The sequence below is a fragment of the Vidua chalybeata genome, chromosome 1, assembly GCF_026979565.1.
Source record: "Vidua chalybeata isolate OUT-0048 chromosome 1, bVidCha1 merged haplotype, whole genome shotgun sequence".
NCBI classification, from domain to species: Eukaryota; Metazoa; Chordata; class Aves; order Passeriformes; family Viduidae; genus Vidua; species Vidua chalybeata.
The window spans coordinates 41,880,518-41,903,311 of record NC_071530.1 but is presented as its reverse complement, the minus strand read 5'-3'; the positions used below and the strand labels follow the sequence as shown (position 1 = coordinate 41,903,311).

The following is a 22,794-nucleotide window of genomic DNA, read 5'->3' as shown; positions in this document are numbered from 1 at the left end:
TTCTGTCTAGCACTGTCTTTTCTGATTGTTTACTGGTTTACTGCATTCTATCTATACCTTACTACACCACTACCATTTCTAACCTTATGCCTTTTTTAGCTCTGATTTACTCAACTTTAATCTCCTCTTTTCCTTTCTTTTTTAACTTTCTCATCTAGAAATCACATTTTATAATCTTTCTTTGGCAGCAAGATGGAGGTGTCACACACTTGCTAGTGTGCAAATGCTTTCCTCCTAACTCCATCTTTTTCATCCAGCCACTGAAGGTGTTGATTCTAAAGGCAGACTTAGTGGTAGGTACAGGGTATGTATTATCTATGTAAAAGCAAAGATATGTTTTACTTAGAGAATTTAAAAAATAAATTGAGACTGAATGTGTAGTCCTCTACTTGACTAGTTAATCCTCTATTGCTTGTGTATTTTTTAATTTCTAATTCCAGCTAGCTAGCTAGTTTATCCATAAACTTCTACAGATGCATGAATGAAAGGGAATAAAACAGAATACAAACTTTACACGGGAGTTCCCTTGTGGAACCTTAAAACTGATTACTGCCACCTTCTGTAAGATTCAGATCAGATGTGATCATCTGGAAAGTCAGTCTTCCAGAATAAATGTCAAGCAGCATAATTACAAAAAAAAAAGGCAAATTTTACAGATGACTTTCAAGGCTTGCAAAACCCAGTGTGATAGGTTCTTATCCCTCCTATGACTATCCTTTGACAGAAACAGAATTGCCAGAGGGAAACACTGATTCCATACAATCAATAATTTTGATTTTCATGCTGTCACAATTCAGTAGCAAATTAGGAATCAGAGGATCTACCAAGAAATGCCAGATGGTTCATTACAAAATATAGCAGCTGTCCTTTTTCCTCCAATGACTCATTTCAAACTGGTGGAAAATGAAGTTACTTTAATCTGCCCTGTACAGCTCTATAATAAAAACAGACACGAAAATAAAGGTTGAGGTATCCAGCTACTCATGGATTCACCTAGCCTGCCATGCAGTGTAATCACTCAGCAGTTTCACAAAACAGATCATGTATTTCCACCGAGGTATCTTTACTCTCACCACCCTACTGGCCCTTGTCTAATGGAGTTCACAGTGTCAGGGCAGACAAGGAAACAGCTGTCAGCATGAACTGGGTCAACACCTACACAGGGGAGATACCAAGGACTTGAGCTGACCATGAACATTGTACCTCAGAGCCAATACATGGGCAGTTAGCAGCATTCTCATTAGAGGCCATGTCAAAGGTGGCTCCTGACTCAAGAGCCTGGAAGTGAAAAGCAAAAGCAATTTTAGAGGGATATACATGAATGGCTTGAAAGAAAAAGCAACTTCTTACTTCAACAGATTAGCAATACACCTATTTCCAAAGCACCCATGTATTTGAACAGAAAACAAGGGATAAAGAAGTTACTAAAAATCATATCAATATTTACTATCTTTGGGTTCTAACTTTGCAAAACCTATAGCTCAGAACTCTTAATAAATCCTTGGGGTTATTAAAGGATTGTTTCTTAGACATACTAGACTGAAACTCTTTTTTTTTTTTTTTTTTTTTTTTCTTTTTAGTTGTATCACTTTAGGGCTAATTTGATGTGTTTTAAGAATGTAACAGACTAGACACACTCTTCGGAGCTCAGTCTCAGTTATTACAGCACAGCCAAACTCTTATCACCATGGTTTGCTAGAGATAACAATTCTATCCCTCAGCCAAGCACAAAGATGCAAGCAGTGTAAAAAGAAGTGGTCCAAGGGGACATTTTTCACATTGCTTCACTAAAAAAGGTTCATTTTCAAGATAATTCTTTCCAGTTCCCTACCTAAAAAAAAAAAGACAGCTTAATTCCTATTGCTAGGTGAGTATATTAGCAAAGTTTAAAATACCGCCCAATAAAAAATTTACATGATCGTCTCACCTATGTAGCTGGATTATGTGTTTATAAATTTCAATCTTTCAAAAACTTTTGGAAGATTGCTCAAATGTATCATTGTTAGATCTGCAGCCACAATTTCTCCACAGCAGCAATGTAAATTACATCAGTTGGAGAGATAAGTGCACACAATCCTCTGAGGACAAAAAAAAAAAAGAAAAAAATGTATGGGTTTTACATAAATGTAGTCACACAAGTTCCATTTTCCCACTTGAAAATTAACAGGCATCTCTAAATATACTGGTAATTCTGGGGAAAAAATATTTTGGGCACCACAATTGCCTTTTTACTTTCAGACACCTGGTACCTCATCTTTCTATTACTGTCTTGAAGTCTCTAGAATGAACAAGAATCAGTGAAACAAAGCAACAGATCAGCAAAAGTTGAATTAGTTCTAAAATTTAGATATGGCATTGAGATAGATAACTATAAAACTCAAGAAGAACAAGTACTTATCTTTATTTCTAAATGAGATATAATTTTAAAATAAAGTTTAAACATTTCCTTGCAATATTAGTAATTCAAATGTTGGAATGTGAAAATAACTAATTTTTCATCCTTAAGCTGTTTATATGATTTTTGAACGTTTTTTCCACTTTAATAACCTACAGTTTTAATAAACACTTGACACAGGATTTCTTTAAATATGCCTATATATTAAAATTATCTTTCAAGTATTTTTAAAAGATGGTTAAATTGATCCACTTTGCAAGACAATGTTTATACTACCTCTTTTTAGCAGTATTGTAAACTGAATGCAATCTGTTTTTTAACATAATCCACAGCTGCTTCAAAATGTCCTTTCTGAAGCTCTAGTGCTTTTTTCAAAGTACTTTAATGAAGAATGCCTTTAATTAGAATTCATTTCAAGTAGATTTTTATTCATTTCATAAAAATCTGGTCTGAGGAGAGTTCTCATCATTGCAAGTAACTGACTAAATACTAATGTCCTAAAAATTAGAGCTAGCAGTAAGATAATTCATATGCCATTTTTCCAGATTTCCTTTACTACTGCTTTTCAGCATATCTTCATCTTGCTATAAAACTTAAAAGACTCTGTTACACACTGAAGAAGGTTTAAACTGAAAGGTTAAATGGTTAAATTTCACCAGAGCTGAATGTTTTATGTAATACCAGCCTGGCAGAACACTGACAATGATAAATATTGTGCAGTTAACACCCTTTTATTGGGTCCTTTCTGTCCCAAGGTCCAGAAGCACAATACTGAGCCATGGGAGAAAATGCCTAAGAAATCTGTATTTTCTGCTTTGATTAGCTTTAGTTAGCCATTTGCTGACTTTTTGTACTTAAGCATATATGTGCAATCTAAAAAGACCATAAGAAAATAAAAGTTAACAGTTTCCCAGCCTCCCTGTTGTTCTTTCTTCATCTATGGAGAGATTTTAGCAAAAATGCAATGTTCTCTGTCTTTACTTGGACTGAAGTGTATTACCTCTACCTCTGGATAGAGAAACAGAGATGAAGTGAGTTACGTGGGCTGAAGTCACATAGTGAGCCAATGCCAATTAGTAAAATACACCTTTCCAACTACTCTTAACTTCACAGTACTGCACTTCTAGCAAGTTGTGATATAAAGCACCTTATTTCTTTGCATGGATCTCAGACTAGGATGTATGACATGTGAACGCCAGAAAGCACTAAGCCACGGTGAAATGCATTTGAGTAAGGTATTTCATCCATCAGAGACCAGCTGAGCCAAACACTGCTTGTAGGACACAGTTATTTACCAACCATGTGCAATTTTGCTGACGGCATTATTGGCATTAGAGTACCACCACATTAAGTTTAATAATTCAGGATTTTCAAAATGAATTTCATAACGAATTCATAACAAATTCAAAACGACCTGCCACTTAGATTCAGTCCCTGTACAACATTTTTTTTTTAAGCTAACTTTTACATGTTCACATTATCACGCAGTGGATGGTTCTGAAGCTTTGGTGGTCTCCACCTGTATTGAAACTATCACCCCATTCAAAGCCCAAACACCAACTTCTATTGTTTTCTGACTATATAATCTTTTTGAGTGATTTTCTCCCCCTAACTCAAGTCATAAGAAGCTGTGTTATTTGAAATACAAAGTTGATGTCTTCAGAACAAGAGACACGCGGCGCTTTTAGAGCAGGTCCAGTGTTAAAGTTGATCACAGAACTGGAACATCCCTCTTACAAGGAAAAGCTGAGAGAGTGGGGCCTGTTCGGCCTCGACAAGAGATGGCTGAGGGGGAACCTCATCAATGTCTGCGAATCTAAAGGGGGGCTGCCAATGGAGCCAGGCTCTTCTTGGTGGTGCCCAGCAACAGGACAAGAGGCCACAGCCAGAAAGGGATGCACAGGAAGTTGCACCTGAACATGAGGAAGAACATTTTTGCTGTGCAGATAACCAAGCACTGGAACAGGTTGCCCAGAGAGGGTGTGGATCCTCCCTCACTGGAGATATTCAAGAACCGCCTAGACACAATCCTGTGCCATGTGCTCTGGGATGGCCCTGCTTGAGCAGGGACGTTGGACCAGGTGACCCCACTGTGGTCCCTCCCAACCTGACCCATCCTGTGATTCTGTGAAACAACCGCACGACCCCTCAGTGTTGGCGAGCTTCTGAAGCGCTGTGCTCCAAGGAAGGAATCACTGAGGGAGATGGAACACCCGACGAAATGGGCGAGCCTGGCTGTTTACCCACGCGACTCCGAGCTCGGGGCGAGTTGGGCGTTTGCTCACAGGCTCTGGCAGCTCCACAGCGAAGCCCGGTACCTCGGGCGCCCCAAGAGCCCGCGGCTGCGGCTGTGCCCGTGGCCGAGCCCGCAGCCCCGCACGCCGCTTCCGGCATCATGGGGGCAGCACGACGGCTGCGCAGCGCAAACCAAGGCACGCCCGCCTGGCCGGGGGGCTGCCGGCCTCCGCCTCGCCGCGCCGCGCCGCGGAGCCGCCCTCACGACGCCACACCACCATTGCCCGCCGGCGGGGCGACAGCTCGGTTCTTTAGGGGGGCAGGCGGCGCTTGGACGAGGCGTCAGGGGACGGATCGGTAGACGAGGGCAGATAGTGAAGGAGAGAGGGTGGGAAAGCAGCGCGGGAGGCTGCAGGCAGCGGCCTTCTTGAGTCTGGAGAGGTGCGGGGCCGCTTCCTTCAGCGCCCTGGTCTGTGAGAGGTTGCTCCGGGTGTGTGTTTGGGGGTGGGGGCAGTGAGGGTGTCAGGAAGGGCTTGTCGGTGGCCGTGGTTTTTCTCTGGGCGGCCTGGCCTTCCTTTCTGTCGGTCTGGGCTCCCTCGACTGTCCCCGGAGGCGGCAGCCTGGGAGAGGTTGTCTCCCGCTCCCAGGTCGGGCCTGCACCCATCGTGGGTGCCGGGCTAGCGAGGTTGCAGCGAAAGGTGCGCTGGTGAGCGGGTTTTGTGGGCTCTCTTGGTGTCTCTGCCGCCACCGAGATGCCGCAGCTGAGGTCAGGGAAAGTGGTGAGAGCCAGCGAGGTAAAGCCGGTTGACCTGGAGCTCAGCAGCCCCGGCTCTTCCCGAGCAGGGTGTGAGCCAGAGGGAAAGCTGGTAGTCAAGCGGAGTTGTCACCTGGCACCAAAGAGAAAGCTTGAGCAGCCCGTACCTTCCTTTACACAACCTGCCAGGCTCTCTCGCGCTTCCTTTAAGTGTTTTGCTCTGCCTGTGCCCATGCAGAAGGAGCAAGTTGAGAACAGACAGAATTTCCCAGATAAAAAAAACAAGGGAATCCAGCACAGGAAGTCTCCCAGAAGAAGCAAGGCTGTAGCTTCACTAGTTTCAGACACAGCTGAGTGTGAAGATTGGCAAGCAGCAGCCACGGCTGCACCAATGTGCTGGGAAGAGACTCTAAGAGGGACAGGTCAAAGTCAACAGCTGTTTTTCTCAGGACCTCCTTTGCAGAAAAAGTTCTCAGCAGAGATTGAAAGGAATGAACATTGCTCAGAAGACCTGAACTTCTCTGGTTTCCACAAGGGTTCAGGGAGCTCAGGAACAGAAGGCAACCATTCCTGTATGGAAATAAAATTACAAGTCCCATCCTTGAAGAGGGAAATTGAGAGCACAGAGAGACATGGAATATCCTGTTTTCCAGAACCAGAAGTTCTTCAAAAGGTCACATGGAGTAATGAAGTGAAATGTACTGACTGCACAATGATGCAGAGTATGCAAATCCCAGATTTTAGGAAGAATTTGTGTGCTCAGGAAGCTGTCCCTAATCCAAAACCTCTGGAAGAGGTTGATACACTAGAGAAGTTGAATGAGTGTCCATTAGTTGGATCAAGAACACTAGGGACACAGGAAAAAGAAAGGAAATGCTTGGGCAAGAAAGGCAGAAGCTCAGTGGGGAAACCAAAAGTACATGGTTCCAAGGAGAGGGGTAGTTCTGCCTTGCTAAAACAGCATACACAGTGTCCAGAGTCCAGGAAAGGAGCTCTGACTGTGAGGAACAGAAATGCCTTGCTGCCACAGCAGCTGCAGGATCTGAGTGGACAAGAAAAACCAACAACCAGAAGAAAGACTCAGAAGCGTTGCATGAAAGAAGAGCAGCAGAGCTCAAGCCCTCAGAAACGACCAGACAGCCCAGGGGAAAGTGGTAAGCTGGTAGCTCCATTGTAGAAGTACAGGTACAGAATTTGGGCTCCCAAATTGGTCCTGCAGTAAGACCCCTTTAAAAACTGGCTGCTGACTTTAGTTTGGGAAAAGCTAGGGTGTGCTTCACAGTACTGTGAATACCACCAGTCTTACAAGACACATCTTCAGAGAGAGGAAAGGCTTTTCCTGAAGGAGAAAAGCAGCCTATTTAACACGAAGGAGAGGAGACCAGTTAGCCTTTCAAGGGGGTAGAGAAAGGGAGGGAGGAAGGGAGAGAGGAAGGGATATGGACAGAAACAGGCTGGCTGTTGGTAGGAACTGCTGGGAGTTTGTTTCTCTCAAAAGCATTCCTCATTTCTTCAGAGGTGATAAGCCACAAGCAAGAAAGGGGGCAGTAGTTTCAGCAATGCCAGAATGAAAGATAGTTAATTTCTCATTCATCTATTACCTGTTTATTTTTGATTATATATGATGCTGTCTTGTTACAGTGTCTGCTTTTATAGGATGCTGGGGTTTGCTCTCAGAACTTGCCATTTTATGAAAAATCCCAAAAGATGTAGAAGCAATGATTGTGTTTTGATGTTTTAAGAGACTGTTGAGTCAAACTGGAACAATTCTGAAAGAGGAGTTTTTAAGGTCTCTTTTTTTCAGGATGATTGTCTAAAACCATTCTTTTTACTTTTGAAGTGGATACTTTCAAATGACATATACTTACTGTAGATGATTAATATTTAATCTAAAAACTATATTCTGAAAAACTGAAGTATTGACATTGTGTTTTACCTTAAAAACAAAGGTCTGACCTGACATTATACTAGGATGCTCTTGAGTTCATTCTCTAGTCTAAATTTTCAGATACACAGTTTTTTACATAATCTGTATTTCCTTTTAAATAAAAAGTAGTAGTCTCTAAAAATGCAAGTCCTTCAGTTTTTCTGGATCTTCTTGATCAGTCAGATGTATTTGGTTGGACTGTGTCTCTGAAAGATATTCTTATGAGTAAGTGTTCCTACTACAGAGAACCTAGTGTGTAAACAAAAGATTTTAAGGCTGAGCATGCAAACAGCATCTGCATTTTCTTGCCAGATTTGCTCTAATTTGTTTTCCACCTATGTGGAATACACAACAAATACACAACTTCCAGTCTCCTTATGACACCGTATGGTTCTGTTCCTCTTTGCATTTGTTCCTGAAGATAATACATCCTTTTTACTCTAAGTGTCCCAATAGTCCCATTAAAAAAAAATATATCATAAAACTTCACAGAAGTATTTTCGCCTTATATAGTGTCATGTTCTTTAGCAGCCTTTAATGTTTGGGGTTTTTGGTTCTCTTTATAAAATAGGGTAATCTTTTTTTCTTAAGAGTTTTCTGTAATGACACTTCTTTGGTTTTTTAATCAACAGAGGAACTGTTGAAAGCAATTGAGCAAGACACTGGTACTTCACAGGCTGTAAAGAAGGTTAAGACAAAGCAAAACAGGGTAGAAGAGTCTAAGGAAAAGGAATCTCACTATTCTAGATCTTCTACAGTTTCTACTTCAGGTGACACTGAAAGCAAGAGCTTTCTATGCCATGCTGTAAAAAAAGAGCCCAGTGTGCAGTGTAGAAAAAGGCAACACAGATCTGGTCAAATCAAGCACTTGCAAAGTTTAAGTGTGACTGCAGCTGAAGAAGTGATGAATACATCTACAAAATGTGATGCTGAACGTTGCAGTAATGCCCTAAACCGTTGTAGTGGCTTGCTCTGTGCAACTGAAAATAATCCATTTGTGGTATTAGAGGACTGTAGTTACATCAATACATTAGTGAAGCATTCAGCTAGTGGAACTACCAACAGTTATAAATTAAATGGATTCTTCCATGCAGCCCATGGTACTGGAGACCTGAATGATAGAATTTGCATCACTAGTAGAATGCAAAATGAGAGGTCACTCATAAAAGGTGGTTTATCACCTAATAAAGAAAAGAATGAAAATGAAGAAGACCATGTTTCATGCTGCCTGAGTGAAAGCAGTAAGTGTTTAAGGGGAAAAAAGTGGAATATTGGTAGAAAGCCTAGAAAAAAGAAATCTGCAGACATGGCTAGTAAATGCAAGAAGTGTGAGTTACAAACTGAAGCAGCAGTTGCCATGTCAAGCTCATGTTCAGTTTCAGGACTAAATCATACAGATACAGAAAAAAAACCTCAGGAAGTACAAACTGTATCAGCCTGGAGAAAGAATAGTACCAAACTACTTGAATTTGAAACTGGCTTTAAGAAGACATCTGAGCTCTCTGCAGTAGTAAAAGTGGAAAATTCAAGCAGTGTGGCACATTATGCAGCTGCCTCAGATAGCCTTCGAGTGTTAGCTCAGATCCATGATGTTTCTGATCATCACAAAAGCAAGACAGGAGGAAATTTGAACAAAGTTTTTAAGAAATTGCAGCAGTTTACCTGTCAAAGAACAATGCCCATGACTGGTAAAAAAGTTTGGCCTGTTGAATCTTGTGCCAGGACTTCTGAATGGTTTCTTAAAAATCATAGGCCCATCTCAGAAGGAGAAAGACTTTTAAAGGCTGCTTTTGAGGATTCCTCTGATAAAAGCAATGTTAAAGCTGTGGAACATAGTGCAGTGACTAGGAATGTGAGACAGCTGGATTTGCATACATCATTGGCAGAAATTACAAAAGAAATTACACATAAAAAGATTGATCCAAATATTTACTGTCAGGCTTCACTTGAAACGATGGAATCCTCTTCTGTGGATATTTATGAGACTTTGACAGTGAACAATGAAAATGGGGAATCACCAGTTAATACAGATAAGAGTGCCATGGTTTTTAACCATGATGATGTGCAAGAAGTTAAAGCAACCTTGAATTTTACAGCAAAACAAAAAGATGAAGGAGATGTAACAGAAAGAAACAGGTCTGTGACAGTCCAGAATGGTACAATAAAACAAGAAGTTAAAGATGAAGGAGCTGTGACAAATAGAGATATGTCTGTGACAGTCCAGAATGGCACAACAAAACAAAAGAATAAAAATGAAGGAGAGGTGACAAACAGAAACCTGCCCGCAACAGTCCAGAATGTTATAAAAAAACAAAAGGATGATAATGAAAGAGATGTGACAAATAGAAACCTGTCTGTAACAGTGCAGAGTGGTACTTCTTCAAGTAACACAAACAGTATAAACTTCAGCCCTAAATTATCAGTAGTGAACCAGACATTTTCTGATTTAAACCTAATTAAACCATTAACATCTGGAAACCTGACAAAATTCAAAATTCCTTTATGCAGAAACAAGCCTAAATCCAAGAAACGGGAATCTGTCCATTCATTTGAAAGCAAAACTTGTAGTCCACTAGAGCTTCTTGAAAGCACTAGTCCAGGAAGGCAGAAGACAGGTGAAGAGACTTTCTTGGTAAAATCTGAGCAGCGTCCTCTTCTTGTCATGAGTGATGCTACATCTCCAGCTTCCATACAGAAAAAAGCAGATGAGATTGATAGTAAGGACTTCCAGCACAATGGCTCTGTAAACCTCTCTGATGAGATGTCTGTGCTTCCTGAAAATTTTTCTGCATATCCGCATCCTCCTCTTGATGGACAGCCAGAGTCATCTGTGCCTGATTTCTATGGTACTGAATGTGTGCTGAAATCTAGTTTTCCTGATCATTCTTGGAATGCAGTTGACCACCTTACTGGATTAGAAATAAATGGTGATAGAAAATCAAGAGGGAACTTTTCACAACACAAAAGTCAAAATTTACCAGATATCCTTGAAGCTTACAACCAAGATGTTCTTGTCATAGATGTGATTCAGGATGACCCTGACCTTTTTGGAGCCAGTAATGAAGAGGAGCTTGCACCTGCACGCTGTGAAAATTGTCCAGTGAAAGCATCCTCTGCAAACTGCATTAAAGACACAAAGATGTATATTAAGCCTGAGTCTCCTGTTACCTCAGAAAAGACATATTCAGTAGAGAGTAGTTTTAGGTATGCATATAATTTTTTTTTTATTGCAATATTCCCAAGTACTTTTATCTCCTATCCATATGCTTTGGTTGTAGTGGTCGGGCTTCCTTAGAGAATTCCACTAATTTCTGTTGAAATTATTTCTTTATTTGATTTTGAGTGTCTGAGTTTGAGCTATGACAATAATCTGAATGCAGATAAATTAATTTGTTCTTCATAAGAGCTGGGATAAACTCTGAATTGTAGGACAAGGTAGTCCTCAACGGCTTGTTTAAATGAAGTGAAATATGAAATTAGAAACAAAGATAATTAAAAATAATGTTCTTGATTTGAGATAGCAGATATCCCTTTGAAGGCAGTTTTCTTAGTTGTAAAGTGGTACAACGCTTAGAAATGTTTTTACTTTTTAGGTGTAGCTTGTTCTCTTGAATCTGTAAGAGCAAATGTCTCTACAGTAGGGTTCTGTTCTGCCATTCTTCTTCCCTCTTTCTCATATCCCCAGACATGTGAATATTTTTCAGATGTTTGATTTGGTTAAGGTGTTGTAGATTTTTATCATCCTGCATCTTCATTCAGCAAGTTTCTGGTGTAAATCATTAGGTGTTAATGTTTTACTGGGTTTTGAGATGATAATAAAAGTCACAGGAGGAGGAAAAGAAATTTAAAGTAGAAACTAACTTTTGTAAATGAGATAGTAGATCTTCATGGAATGAACTCATCTACTGTTTAGTCTGTTTTCTCTCTTAAGCTTTGATACTTGTGGTCAGTGAAAAAGTTCTAAGATAGGATTTTTCTTTTTTTTTTAATAGAAGTAATGCAAGATTTTCCTCCAAAGATTAGGTTTATTTATTGGGATGGGTGTTTTAATTTTTTTTACATGGTCTTTCTAGGTGGCTTTATGTTACCTCTGTTTTAAGTAACTTTTCAGTTATTTTCATTCTTTTTTTTTTTTTACTCACTGCTCTCCTTATCCTTTACTTTTCATTAAACCCATGTGCAAAAGAGGAAGGGAATCTTCTCTGAGGTGCTGAACCCTTTTTTGAACATGAGAATATAAAACTTCTGGATATTAACAGAATAAAATTTCTGCCAAAACAAGCCTCTTAGAGAACAGGGCAAGTCTGTAGTAGGAGCATCCAACTTCTTGAGAAGCAGCTAGGCTGTAACATAGTAAATTTATTAGGAGGACTATTCATTTATTTCTGATACCTGTTGAATTTGTTTGCCAATAGCCAAGGGCAATAAAAATGCATGATTCTTTCTTAGAATTTCCGCTTGATTTGCTAAAGAAACAGGCAACATTTCCTGTTTTGCTTTTTACCTTCCATAACTTGATGCAAAGATTATTAGATGGTGATTAAACAAAGTTAGTAGCAGTCAGGAACATATTAATGAACTGAATATGAGAATATTGAAATAAGGCAATAGACCTTATCACAGTTTTATTGGGTAACTTATGATATTACCAGATAATGCCAGATTATGGCCAGTTCTTTTTTTTTTTTTTTTTTTTTTTTTTTTTTTTTTTTTTAGTGGAGTTTTTTTTTTTTTTGTTTTTTTTTTTTGATTTTTTTTTTTTTAGTTTTACCAAATACAACTGGGACTTCAGCAGGTTATTTCTCTGGTGTTTGCAATTCACATAGAGAAAAGTGCAGGTCACTTCCAGGCATCAAGAAAACATTCTGGCCTGCAGCCTGAATGGGGCAGTAAAACTAATTTTTCACATATGCTTTTATTTGCCATTTTCTGTTGCCTTGACTGGACAGCTTGCTGTCATTACACTTGGTGTCATTCACCAGGTACAAGCTTCTAAAATGTGTGGTGATCATGATCGTGTTTTATGTATTCTGTGTGTAATATTTAAGATACATATTTGTCCCTCCTGAGCTTTTCTAAGGAGAAGTATTTATTTTTCCTAACTTATCTTTGAAATAGGTGAAGTATGTATCTTCGTATGAACAGTTGTTCTTGTTACTCTGTTTGAGATTCATTGTTAAGCAAATGATCTTGAATATAAAATGACTATAAATCACATTTTTTAGAAACTGATTAATTGGCTATTAGCACAGTATTTTCTTGATTTGGTATACAGAGAAAATTTCCCTTCCCAGTATTTTAGGCAAAGATTAAATTAGATCATGAGCTTTTACTGAAAATTTGGGGTTTTGAAATGTCTTGGTTTTACTTAATATGTTTAGGCATATACCTGAAGGGATGAACATAAGAAATCCAAAAGAGAAAACTAAAAAGAGTCTTAAAACAGTGTGTTGGATCTAAGTATTCTGTCCATGGCTAAAAGTATTACTGAGAACTTTTGATTTTATGTAACTGATAGATTTTTTTTTTTTTTGCTTTTGTGCAAGATGGAAATCTTAAATACAATTTTTGTTCAAAACAGATGCATGCAAGAATCTGGAAGTGACACTGAAAATTCCTGTAATTTGGTGTTAAAAGGTAAGGGTCTCTGGAAATTTTTGGTATATAATCAAAAGAAGAAAAAAACAAAAGAGATGTTTTGTGACAAAACCAAGGCTTTCTGCTTTCCACAAAAAAAAAAAAAAAAAAAAAAAAAAAACCAAAAAAAATTGCCTGGTTTTGTATTATCTTGTTATTGTAACAGCATTTTGTTTCCTAATGCATGTTGAGTCAACATCTTTCAAAATGACATGAGCCTGAGTCATACAAGGAGCATTTACTTCCCTGTAGTACTTCTCTGTTGGTAGTACTAGTGGGTTGGAGTGGGGTTTTGTTATTTGGTTTTGGTTCTGGGGTTTTTTGACATTTCTCTGACAGTTTTAGGCAAAGAATTCTGTTAGTTGTTGAGATAAAAGTAAGACACCGAGTTCTGTCATATTGCTTTGGAGTTCAGGTCAGAGTTAGAGGTGGTTATTCTCTTGTGTTCATCAGCACACAGAATTTTATAGTCAGGTTTATTTCCAGGTTTCTGGGTTTTTTTGTGGATGCTATGCCCATTCCACTGAGACACTGTTTTGTTTTTAAAGGATGCCCTTTTTTAATGAAGTAAGGTTATTTCTGATTTAGTGAGGTTTTTCTTCCTATTTAAAGCAGAACAGTCCAGCTAGGCAGCTGGATGTGAATATGATTTGTTTTGTTTTCTACAGCTTGCCTACCAGACCTACTGGTATACCTAGGTATACCTAATGTAGGAGTTTCTACTAGATAGGTTGGAAGAACAGGATTTTGACTTGGAATAGAAGCCCCTTACTGACAGTGGTGAACATACAGAGTGCTCAGACTGGGTTTGAAGGTTCATGGTGTTTCCCTTCTGGTATCAGTTTGTCAGCTTGTTGTTAATCTGACATTCTGACATCACATGTTGGTTTTGTTTCAGGCTTGAAAGGTGTCTGTGACAGTACCTCTTGCTCTGGTGTTTCACATTAATGTGTTACATTCATGTAGAAAGAGTGATTTCAGCAGATAGCACCTCCTAGAAAGGAGTGACTAGAGATTGTTAGGGGAAGGGAAGATTTCAGGCTTCAGGTATTAGAAGGCAAAATAAAAGGTATTGAGGTTTTAAGAGCTCAGATACCAAGAAATAGACACAAGTTCCCTGAGGAGGAGTCAAGAGGAAGTGCACAGTTAGGCCTCTGGTCATTTAAGGAGATGGGGGCCTGTGCCATGGAATCTGCAGTGCTGAGGTGATTGAAGCCAAACCTGGCAAAAAGTTTTGTACTATTCAGTAACTTCTGCATGTTCTTTGTTGTTTTGCTTCATGTTCTAGCAAAGTTTGAGGCTGAAAGTCTTTGGTTCTTTTTGTGGTGCTTTAAGTCCTTCTTTGCAGATCTGAGAAGCAGGATCACATCATAATCTTAGGTGACTATGCACACAGTAACTTACGTTTAATGCATGACTTTTAAAAAAGACCTGCACAGAACAAAAGAAGGGTGCCTGGTTTTGCTAATTACTGACTATTTGTGTATTTATTTAGAAATAGGTGTTACTGCTTTGGTGTCCTGTGTTAAGTTAGTGAAGTCATGGCTCCTTGCCTTAGTGGCTTCACCATTTAAGAAGGGGAAAAAGTACTACAGTTAAAATATTCTGGATGACATCAATCCTCTTCACCTTTCAAGTGGAAATCTTGTGTATGCTGTCTTCAGCCAGATGTGTCTTGTACTTGATGATCATAGAGACCAGTGACCATAAGAGAAAACCTTTCCAATACTAATTTGATTCTTTCTTCCCGTGTCTGGACAACACATTGCAGTTGGAAGTCATTTGTGTGATCCAGTAGTGAATTTCTTTTCTATGCAGAGCTTTTCTCTTGTACATAAACAGCCCTTTCAGAAAGTTGCAGCCAGGTGTGTGATTCATTTCCTGTGGCATCTGCAAAAGATGCTGAAATTTCCTTGCACTGAATTCTTACTGAGTTTACTATATTACAGGAATTTGGAGTTTCTCAGAGCTTTCTATATTTAGTTCAGGGTTGCATCATGTCAGATTAAATTATGTGCTTTTCTAACAAAGACTAAGTCTTTTTGCTTAGCAAATTGCCACACATATCTTTGGCTGTGTTTTAATAAAAAAGCTTAACTGAATTTATTTCTAAAGTATTGAATTCAATATTCTATAAGTAAACGTGTTGTACTGTTCTACAGGGGACCATTAAAGAACATACAGCTTGGATAGAATTTTAATTGCAGATTCAGCCTAATATTTATTTGAAATGGTTTCTGCCTTAAGCATGAAATATTTTTCCATATAAATTTCACATTTAGGAGGTCCTAGGAGTTCTTAAATGTCATTAGTTCTAAGCCTTTGTAATATTTAGGAAATAAAAGCTTTGTTGTCTTGTAGCATGGGAAACACATAAAATAATACGTTTATACATTTTCAGCTGAAGATGTGAAGACCCACAACTCCTCCAGAGGAAGCAGTCTTTCAGGAGATGTTAGTGAGGACTTTCTTAAAAATAGACAACAGAGCAAACTAGATGAACTTTTGACAAGTTTGGACGTGGATGAAAAGGTACTGAGAAATTATGCTTTCTCTCCTTAAATAGTTTAAGAAATTACAATCTACATAATTGGATAATTTTAATTACTAATGCTGTTTTATCAACAAAATCTTAAATTTCCTGAAATAAAAAGAATATTAGTATTTCCTAGATGACTGTGTATTGGCAATGTAATCTTTGCTTAACAGAACTTGGATTTTTTTTAAATTGTCACCAACAATTAAACTTCAAATTGGAAGTGAAACAGGATATTGTTACATCAGTTGTTGCAGTAATGCTGTATTCCCAATGGTATGAAAATTACTGTTCCAGTGTACTCCCATGAGTATTGCTTTGCATTTGACATTTTTACATAACATACCTAATTTTAAATGTTGCTGTTAAATGCCTCTCAGTATCAGAAGGATGGGGCAATGTTGGAAAGCTGGGGAGCTGCACAGCCATCATGCATCAAAGAAGAATCATTCTTGGCTTCATTACTTTGGCAAAAGGGCCTTTAACATACAGATGTCTAGCTGTTCAGAGGGAATCATTTTCATGCTCACTGACTTTATCTGACCTTTCTCTGTCTTCCCTCTTCTAGATAATAAGTGTAGGTCTTTTAAGATTTGCTGAAGTTTTATACTATTTGCGTCTTTGGTAATGAATTGAAATCTACATCTCTCTGCCACTCATACGTAGTTGCTGATAGCATTTACTGTTTTCCACTACTTAGGAGTGGCTAGTGGTTTTAACTGGATAAATTTAAACTGTAAAATTCACAGGGTTAAAATTGGTAAGTAATTGAGAAGTGAATCAAACAGCAGAGAATCAGTTTCCTGTCAAAATCATTTAAAAGAAGAGAAACATTTCCTTCAGCAAATGGAATTGGGGCTGCTAACATGCAAGTCACAAAGTTAACAGTACCATTTTGTTTGCTGATCTTTTGGAGAGACAAAAAGGGTCTGTCAAATTGTAAGATTTGCTGAAGGTGGGGTACTTGTTGCAGTATTACCAGGTCAGTCTCATTTGGGTTGTTTCATAGCTTTTTGGCTTTATAAAATCAGTGTCCTAGTGCTTGCTTTTCTGTGATGTATTGGACAGTAGAAAATATGTACAAATAATCTCACCCAACCCAAACTCAAACCACAAAATGCATACTAAGCCCTACCTAAACCCGTTCTGTATGAGGATAGAAAATAGCAGTGCACACCTGCACAGGGAATGAGATGGCAGAACACTTATTGCAGTTACTCTACCATCCAGGGAGATTTTCAGATTATGCTTTTTTGATAGTTTTTCCAATGAATAATCCTGGGAGAAGGGCAAAAACTACACATGGAGAAAATGCTAAAACTATTCAGGAACTGGTAAAATAACGTTTGGAAATCCAGTGAGAGCATATACATCTCTAATTCTTTGGCTATAATCAATTTGAGATAGAATATGAAGTCCTAAGTTACTTCATGAATAATGGATGAAACAAAGCCAGGATTCCATTACTTCATTCTGTATTAGTCTTTTCAGAGTCTCTCCTACAAATATGTTTCATGCTTTTTTCTCCATATCGTTAGGGATTTTTTAACTATCCACAATTGTGTAGAGCTGAGCAAAAGGCTTAAATTCCTCCTCGGTGCAGTTTTAAATTTCATTAAACTTGATGGAATAACTTTTTGGTGTTCACACATCTGTCAGGCACAGTTAAAGTTGGGCAGTGGGCATAAAAATTGCTGAGATTATCATGGGAGCAAAGAGAAGTGAAGACAGTCACATTGCCTTTTTTTCCAATTAACAATCACTATTTCAAAGAACACAGTGTATAAAAGCAGGATGTCCATTAACAAAGATGTTGTAAGAATAATCCTATACACTGAATAACAGTTTCTACAGTTAAGATTGTCTTACCACACCTTGCGATGATTACTAACAGTTTTACTCTGTAGGGTAAAGCATAACAGGCTTAGTAGTGCTTGCTGTACCTGAAAATAACTGTAAAATATCTTCACAGTTCAAGCTTGCAGATGGAGTGTCTGATATTGAAGAAGAAAATAAGACTGAAGCTGGAAAAAGGTACATATAGTGTATCCTTTATGTAACCTGTGCTATTCCCCAGTTATTGTACAAGTAAAACGTGATGTTGTTACCTGAACACCACCAGTATTTAATTCCATTTTCCATGTTACTGTAACTATGTGATGAAGAAAATAAATATGTGAAATAATATAATTTCACTCCACAAAATACAGAACAAGTGTTGTCATAGCCTGACAGGACAATAGGGCTTATTTTGACTTTTGACTGGTGACAAAATATTAACTTCATGACAGTGCCTCACTTTCACATCTCAATGTGAGCATAGCATAAGATGCATTTCTTGCCACAATAGCACTTACCAGAACTTAACAAAACCAAAAAATAGTAATAAATAAGTCATGAAACTTTCCTTTTTCTTTTCTGCTTATGAAAGAATTGAAAGATCTCATTCAAATTCAGGCTGACAAATATTTGTACAGTAGTAGAAAAAGGTACTTAAAAACATGTCGCATGCAGTTAAGGACATGCTTTACTGTTCTTCTAGCCTCAAGCTGTGTTTGTGGTGTTTACTGTACACATTTCTTAGTCTGATTTACAGAATCACTGAGTAAGCTGAGTTGGAAGGGATCCATAAGGATCATCAAGTCCTACTCCTGGCCCACCACAGCACTATTCCCAAGAGTCACACCATGTGCCTGAGAGTGTTGTCCAAATGCTTCTTGAACTCTGTCAGGCTGGTGCTGTGACCACTTCCCTGAGACCAGTTCCTGATCACCCTCTGGGTGAAAAACCTTTTTCTAATATCCAACCTAAGCCTCCTCTGACACATCTTCAGGCCATTTTCTCAGGTCCTGTCACTAGAAAAAAGAGATCAGTGCTTGCCCGTCCTCTTCCCCTCACGAGTAAGTTGCAGACTGCAATGAGGTCTCCCCTCAGTCTCATCTTCTCCAGGCTGAACAGACCAAGTGACTTCAGGCATTCCTCACCAAGCTTCCCCTCAAGGTGCTTCACCTTTTTCATTGCCTTCCTCTGGACATTTCCTAATGTGTTAATGTGTTTCTTACATCATCAAGAAACATGTCAAGACGTGCCACATCTTGCGTCATGACACCCCATACTGCACTAAATATTGAAGGTGATGCCATGCCAGTGGAGAGTAGAGCGGGATAGTCCCATCCCTTGGGATGGGACTGGAGATGGTGTCCCTGATGCCCCCCAGGACACAGGGCCCCGGTTGGCCCTCCTGGCTGCCTGGGCACTGCTGACTCACATTCAACTTGCCATCGACCAGGACCCCCAGGTCCCTTTGCTGCTCTCCAGCCTCTCAATCTCCAGTCTGTCTGTACTTCCAGGGTTGCCCCATCCCAGATACAGAATCCGTCACTTTCCCTTGTTGAGCTTCATATGGTGATTGTCTGGGCCTGAATTACTGTCAGACTGAGAAATTTGCATTCATCAGCAGTCCAGAAATGACAGAGAATTAGTTTTTGTAGGAAATGTGTACTTAAGATGAAATTCTTAAGTTAGAAGAGAAATAGCATACTTCAGAGTGTTATGGTTTAGGAGCAGCAATCACCAATTAGCTACTGCAAAAATTAACCCTGTCCTGGCTGGAATGAGGACATAGTAATTTTCAAAATAACCAAGAAACCTTAGCTGACATAGAAAGAGTACTGCTTTTTTTCCAACAGCACTCATATTTCTGCAACAGACCTGAGTGTGCCAGAAGTCTGTTAGTGGAGAATACTGCATCTTTTTGTTAATCCACTAGCGAGCTCCAAGCTTCTCCTTCTGCTATAAAATACCCATTTAAATTTGCCTTAGTAGCATAAATAGTTCTTTATATTATAGAATAAGTAGATTGTGCTGAACAAAGTATATTTGTGCAATGGAGTACTCTGTATGGTTAGAGAAGAAACATTCCTTTAGAGTTGAACTATTTTCTCTTGTTTTACTGAAAAATGTTACCATCGCAAAGTTTTATCTAGAAGAAAATAGAGTTGCTGTTCTTACTTAGCAAATTCTTCTTCTAGTGATGCTGTTATTAAAAAAAAAAAAAAAGCTTGTAGAGCTATATAGTTTACAGTTCCTGGCAAAATTGTGTGTAGTTTCATGTCTAGATCAAATCTGAAGGAAAACTGTTGTGAAAATCCTTTTGTGTTAGAACTGAGGCTGGTATCCTAAGGAAGCATAAGAAGATTTTATGTGGTAATTTGAAATTTCTGAGTAACTAAAAATGCAGATTTTTTTTGTTCCGTCTGGAAACCAAGCCAAATGCATTGATGAGAATAAAGATTAATCTTGAAAAATTTGGGTTTGTTAGATGGAATTTCTTCCACTCTACAATAGCATTTTTATTTCAAATTGTATTGAAAACCTCCCAAAGTTTAGGAACTATTTAAATTATCTTGGCTATGAGAAGTATTAAATATATTGAATCCCTTATAGGAGGTAGCAACTCTGTTCCTGTCTGCAGAGGAGCAAGCAGGTTAAAACCAAGATTGTACTGAACCCAGTTTCTTAATTGAGAGGGGGAAGGGGAGCAAGATCTCATGAAAAGGGATGATATTTTTCCTGTGGCTTTGTTCACAAATACAAAAGAGATTACAAAGTATTTTGCTCGAAATATTTTTAGCTTGTTTTTGAAAACACCACATTTTAGTTGTTTAATACTCTGGAATGTACATATTGGGAATAAAAGCAGAACAATCTTTATTGAAGTTCCCTTTGAAATCACCTAAATCTTCCGTCCAGTAGTCAGTTTTTAGGAAAGAAAACAGTTGACTCTTTGACTCTTCAAATGTAGTTTGAAAAGCCTTGAGGTTTACTCCTTTGTCAAATATTAAATAACAGACTAATGTAAAGTAGATGCTTCCTCAGAGGTGACAGAAATCATCTCAGTCTTCTTGTCAGCATGGGGAGGAGGGAAGAAGTGGTTCACAGGTGCCTTTTCTACTTATTTATTGAATTTCATATGGTTATGCATTAGGGCAGAATAATCTCAGCTAAAATCATAATCAGATTGGACCAGGCAAATGAGAGTAATGAAAGTAAAATTTTTGGGACTGCTGGCTATTTAAATTTATGGCAAATTTTGAAGTGTTGCATAAAGTGTTGAAGAAATTCTCATCTTTTATACACTTAATCTCTCTTTTTATGCATGAAAGAAACCCCTGTTTAATTTGGTGAAACAAACTAATTTTAACAAAATACTGGTTTTTAATATTCAACAGTGACTGTGACTACAAAGTGAACTGTGAATTGCTATCAGGATTGCCATTGAATGACCGAAAAGTAAATCTCTCCAGTGGAACTACAGAGATGAAATCCTGGACAAATGGTATTGTATGCTGAGCCCTTCAGATTTTTTTTTTTGGTGCTTTATTCGCCAGTGAAATCTTAAGGACTATCTTCAGTTCCCTGAGACGTTGGCTGGAATTTTACTTTGCACATATAAAAGCAAAACTGTAAGATCTCATATGGTAGGTTAGGGGTTTGGTTTTTAGCAGAATTCTAGAAATAATTCTATTTGATATTTATGCCTCTCAGGTACTTTAATGGTACAGCAACGTTCTTAGTAGTCTGACACATTGTGTTTGACGTGTGTTATTAGCAAGTAACTTGTTTTCCTTTATTTGTGGTCAGAGAATGTGACTGCAGATTTGGTTGGTTGATTGTTCTTAACAAAACTTGCTAGAGTGGTTTGCCCATCCTGCTGAAGGTCAGAACTTTGTTGTTTATGCCAGTTCAAATGGTTTTGAGGCATTCACTAGATTGGATCAAATAATTATATAGATTTAATAAGTAGTACTTCATGTTGACCCAGTATATTTCACATGTGAGACAGATGTCTGTGCCACCAGAGGAATCATAATGGAACTGCAGTCACTGCACATAACAAATCTGACATTTAGCCTTGCATAAATGCATGGTTTATTTAGCATGCAAGATAGAGAAAAATAGGAATCGATTACTTGTGGATAGATACTGCATTCTGTTTCTTTGCAACAGGTGCTTTGGAAATCAATGTTTTTAGAATTATTGCTTAATATGGATATTTATAAACATGGATTTCTTGAATTAAGACCAGTGATGTGTTCTTGTTTAGTTTCAAATTATACTGTCAGTCTGAGCTTGTAGAACAATTTTATCATCATGTCATGTAACAGTATTTTCAGATAGTGCAGGAAACACATGCTATAAAAAGCAATTTTTAAATATGTCTTCAGATTCCAGTTGTTTGAAACTGTTCGTGTCTTTGGCCTTCGAAGCATATGCACCTTCTGAAGAGTTCTTCAAAGTCTTCCTTCTTAAAGTTATTTGAAAGTTGCCAAAGCAAGAGTTTCTGTGCTAGGACAGAGCAAAACAGCTTTGTTCCCAGAACTGTGCAGGCAGGATGGGCTATTTCGCTTTAGGACCTGCTTCCCTACAAGTCTGACCTTCAGTCAGCAAGGGAGAGTACAAATTCTTGAAAGGACCTAGTCAAAACCTTTGTGCTTGGGGATGGCAAGAATCTGGAGGAAAGATGGAATTCCCAGTGGCATTTTTCTATAGCTAGTGGTTGGCTCTTTTCTCAGCCTTTTTCTTGTCACTAAATGTATCCAATCCTGAATTTATCAAGGGGCTCACCATCACTTCACAAGTTTTTGCAATGTGACAATACATAAGATTTAATACTCTTTGTTCTGCATTATGCCCTGTCCTTCCTATCCTGTGATAGCCCTATCTGTTAGGAAGACATGGAGATTAAGAACCATGTACCTAGTGCCAGTCCTTAGTAGAACATTCATTATTGGATGCTCTTTAGTAACTATAGTTTGCCAGAAGAGGCTAACCACCCTGTCTTTTGAACACTCAGTCCTTTGAAGAGGCCAGATGGGAATCCTAGAAGGCAGGGCATTCAAAACCTCTCATTTGTCTTTAGATATGGAGTTGAAAATCTGAATTTTCATCTTCCATTAACATTACTCATTTTTCAAAGAAAGAAAACTATCATCCAATAATAATTAAAAGTTCTAAAACAAAGTTTCATGGTTAAGAAACCAGTAATTTACACTAGGCTTAAACTTACTACTTGCATTGCTTAAAACATAGAGTATGAAAGGTTTTCTATCAGTTTGGAAAAAATAGCTTAAATTTAGGGCTAGTGATGTTGGAATGCAAAGATTACAGATAAAGTGGGTAGTTTTTGAAATTAAAACTTCTTGATATTTTTATTCCTTTTCTTATCTCTGTAAGTTAGAGCAGGAACCTTGGATAAGTAGTCAAGTTTTTAATTTAAATGTGCTTACTCTTGAAGTTTGCGTAAAGTC

General features: G+C 38.3%; 1 protein-coding gene across 1 annotated transcript in view; it reads left to right on the top strand.

Annotated features, from left to right (window-relative positions):
• Positions 1-5,382: 5,382 nt before the first annotated feature.
• TOPAZ1 (testis and ovary specific TOPAZ 1) overlaps positions 5,383-22,794 on the top strand; it is a 38,321-nt gene continuing 20,909 nt past the window's right edge. The window contains exons 1-6 of the mRNA XM_053946245.1: positions 5,383-6,538; positions 7,944-10,515; positions 12,893-12,948; positions 15,350-15,480; positions 17,457-17,518; positions 20,716-20,822. Of these exons, the coding sequence (XP_053802220.1) occupies positions 5,383-6,538; positions 7,944-10,515; positions 12,893-12,948; positions 15,350-15,480; positions 17,457-17,518; positions 20,716-20,822 (4,084 nt within the window). The remainder of the gene's footprint in view (positions 6,539-7,943; positions 10,516-12,892; positions 12,949-15,349; positions 15,481-17,456; positions 17,519-20,715; positions 20,823-22,794) is intronic.